Source organism: Trichechus manatus, unplaced genomic scaffold, assembly GCF_000243295.1.
Source record: "Trichechus manatus latirostris isolate Lorelei unplaced genomic scaffold, TriManLat1.0 scaffold00021, whole genome shotgun sequence".
In the NCBI taxonomy this organism is placed as follows: Eukaryota; Metazoa; Chordata; class Mammalia; order Sirenia; family Trichechidae; genus Trichechus; species Trichechus manatus.
The window spans coordinates 1,024,828-1,026,926 of record NW_004443957.1 but is presented as its reverse complement, the minus strand read 5'-3'; the positions used below and the strand labels follow the sequence as shown (position 1 = coordinate 1,026,926).

At 33.8% G+C, this 2,099-nt stretch overlaps 1 protein-coding gene across 1 annotated transcript in view; it reads left to right on the top strand.

Annotated features, from left to right (window-relative positions):
• Positions 1-2,099, top strand: part of RYR2 (ryanodine receptor 2) — a 529,910-nt gene that overhangs the window by 440,010 nt on the left and 87,801 nt on the right. The window contains exons 80-81 of the mRNA XM_023728152.1: positions 253-306; positions 1,564-1,587. Of these exons, the coding sequence (XP_023583920.1) occupies positions 253-306; positions 1,564-1,587 (78 nt within the window). The remainder of the gene's footprint in view (positions 1-252; positions 307-1,563; positions 1,588-2,099) is intronic.

The window sequence follows — 2,099 nt, the reverse complement described above, 5'->3', positions numbered from 1 at the left end:
CTCTATGTTATGAATAAAACAAGGTGATTTGATATTTTAATTTTGTAAAAGTAAAAATATATGTAATTTTTGTTTGGTCATGAATTCATTGCTCATGTTGTTGAAACTTATTGTATTTTACATATTATATATAGTTAAACAATGTTAATGATAAAAATCAAAACTAATGCAAATGATTACTATTCCATGCTAAATTCTGTTGTACTTTCTGCCTCAACCTGTTCTGTTGACTTCTTCTTTTACATGTATCAGAGTTGTCATGATGAGGAAGATGATGATGGTGAAGAAGAAGTGAAGAGTTTTGAAGTAAGATGGATTTTTCTAGACTCTTATGTATTTGGAAACATTATTTCATAGCTTATAACTGACATTTATGTTTCTTGCTTCATGGCTTATTGCGGCTTATTGTGTCAAGGACCTGCATGTCAGAAGCTGGATGGACAAATCTGAGTCCTAACATTTGCTGAAGTTAAAACCAAGGGACATAGAATAGTGAAATAATAACATAAAACCCATATGTTCAGAATGAGTGTTCCTGAGAACTGTCAAAGATGAGATTGCTTCAGATTTTCCTCATCTCAGTGAATGTTGTGGTCTGGAATTCCCAACAGAAATGTGAGGACAATCTTTACTGAAGAGCAACGCGACGTTGAGTTTTTGATTAAACATTTGGTTTGGCATTTCCTTCTGAATTGAAGAAGTTTTAATTATTTGGCCCATTTTGACTTCTGCCCAATGAGGTCACTCATTCCTTGTACATATGTAGGTGGTAACACACAATGCCGTTTGCTTGCATGAGGTCTAGGAGCGCATTTATTCCTAGGACTGTGTTCTATTTTATAATTATTTTCTCAAATATTCTCAGCTTTTAAATATTCTATGTAATTTGAAATGCCGCTTGTTAATTAACCGGAGGGAAAGTAAATATTCTCTCCCTTTGCTTCTACTGTATTTTATTTTATTTTGGAGAAAAGCTAGTTGTTGCTAACCACTTTTGTTTATTGGTTCCTTTTTTTTTGTTTTGGATTTGTTTTTTTTAAATTTCAAAAAGAAATTAAGCGGAAAGAAATAGACTAGATTTTTGTTTTTCTTTTTTTAAATTAATTTACGTGTCAGGACATTAAGCTACAAGTCTGGGAATATGTCAGTAACTAGCAATGAATATTTAATTACAGAGGGCCCATGAAAAGATATGGCTGAGGAGTGGACTTAGAGCAGTACCCCTTCCAGTAACAATTAATATGAGCATCTCTGCAGCATTGAAGTCAATGTGTAAAACATTGAAAAACACACAGTAATTTGAGACTTAGCCTGTGATTACTGCTGGCTGAGAAACATACCATAAGGTGGTTAATTTCCTATATGATACTATGATGTTTTCTAATATATGTGTATTCTATTCTCAAATTCTTCTTTGCTGATAAGAAAGTGCAGCAAATTGGAATGAGTTGTGGGCGGCAAATCATATTGTTTTTCTGAAGTGCATACCATTTCTGCTCTCTCAGTTGTCTTCAGAGCAATTGTTTATTGCTATTTTGCTTCTTGTCCTCATCCTTCCTTAAGGTCACAGGATCCCAACGCAGCAAGGTAAAATTCTATATATGTGTGTATTTGTCTGGGTCTGAGTTTCAGTTTCTTGTGACATTTACCTTTGTTAGACCCAACATCTTGGATTCATTTTTGTAATACAAGGTCTTGGAAATCTTTCTATGAGTTTGAAGCTCCAATGCAATTGGTCTCTTCAGGACTCTTCTTAACACAGGTTTATTCTTCCTACAATTTAGATGGTTCATAATTAAAAAAACTTATTCTCTGTGTTAACTCTGAGCTGCATACTGTGCTGGGATAAAAGAGTCCAGCCCTTGAGAATATTAACTTTTGGCTAGGGAATTTCCAGCCCAGCATTCTGGCCTCCTCCCTCATGGTGTTTTTTTTTTTTTTTTTTTTTTTTAAATAATACCAGTCTTGTTTTATTTGAAAATAGACAAGAAAAATGGCATTGCTGGTGAGATTGGAAAGAAGTCTACTTTTTTTTCATTGTGCTATTGATACCTTCAGTTAGTGATTGGAGAGTGTGTTCCATGAGTTCAAGATTTCAT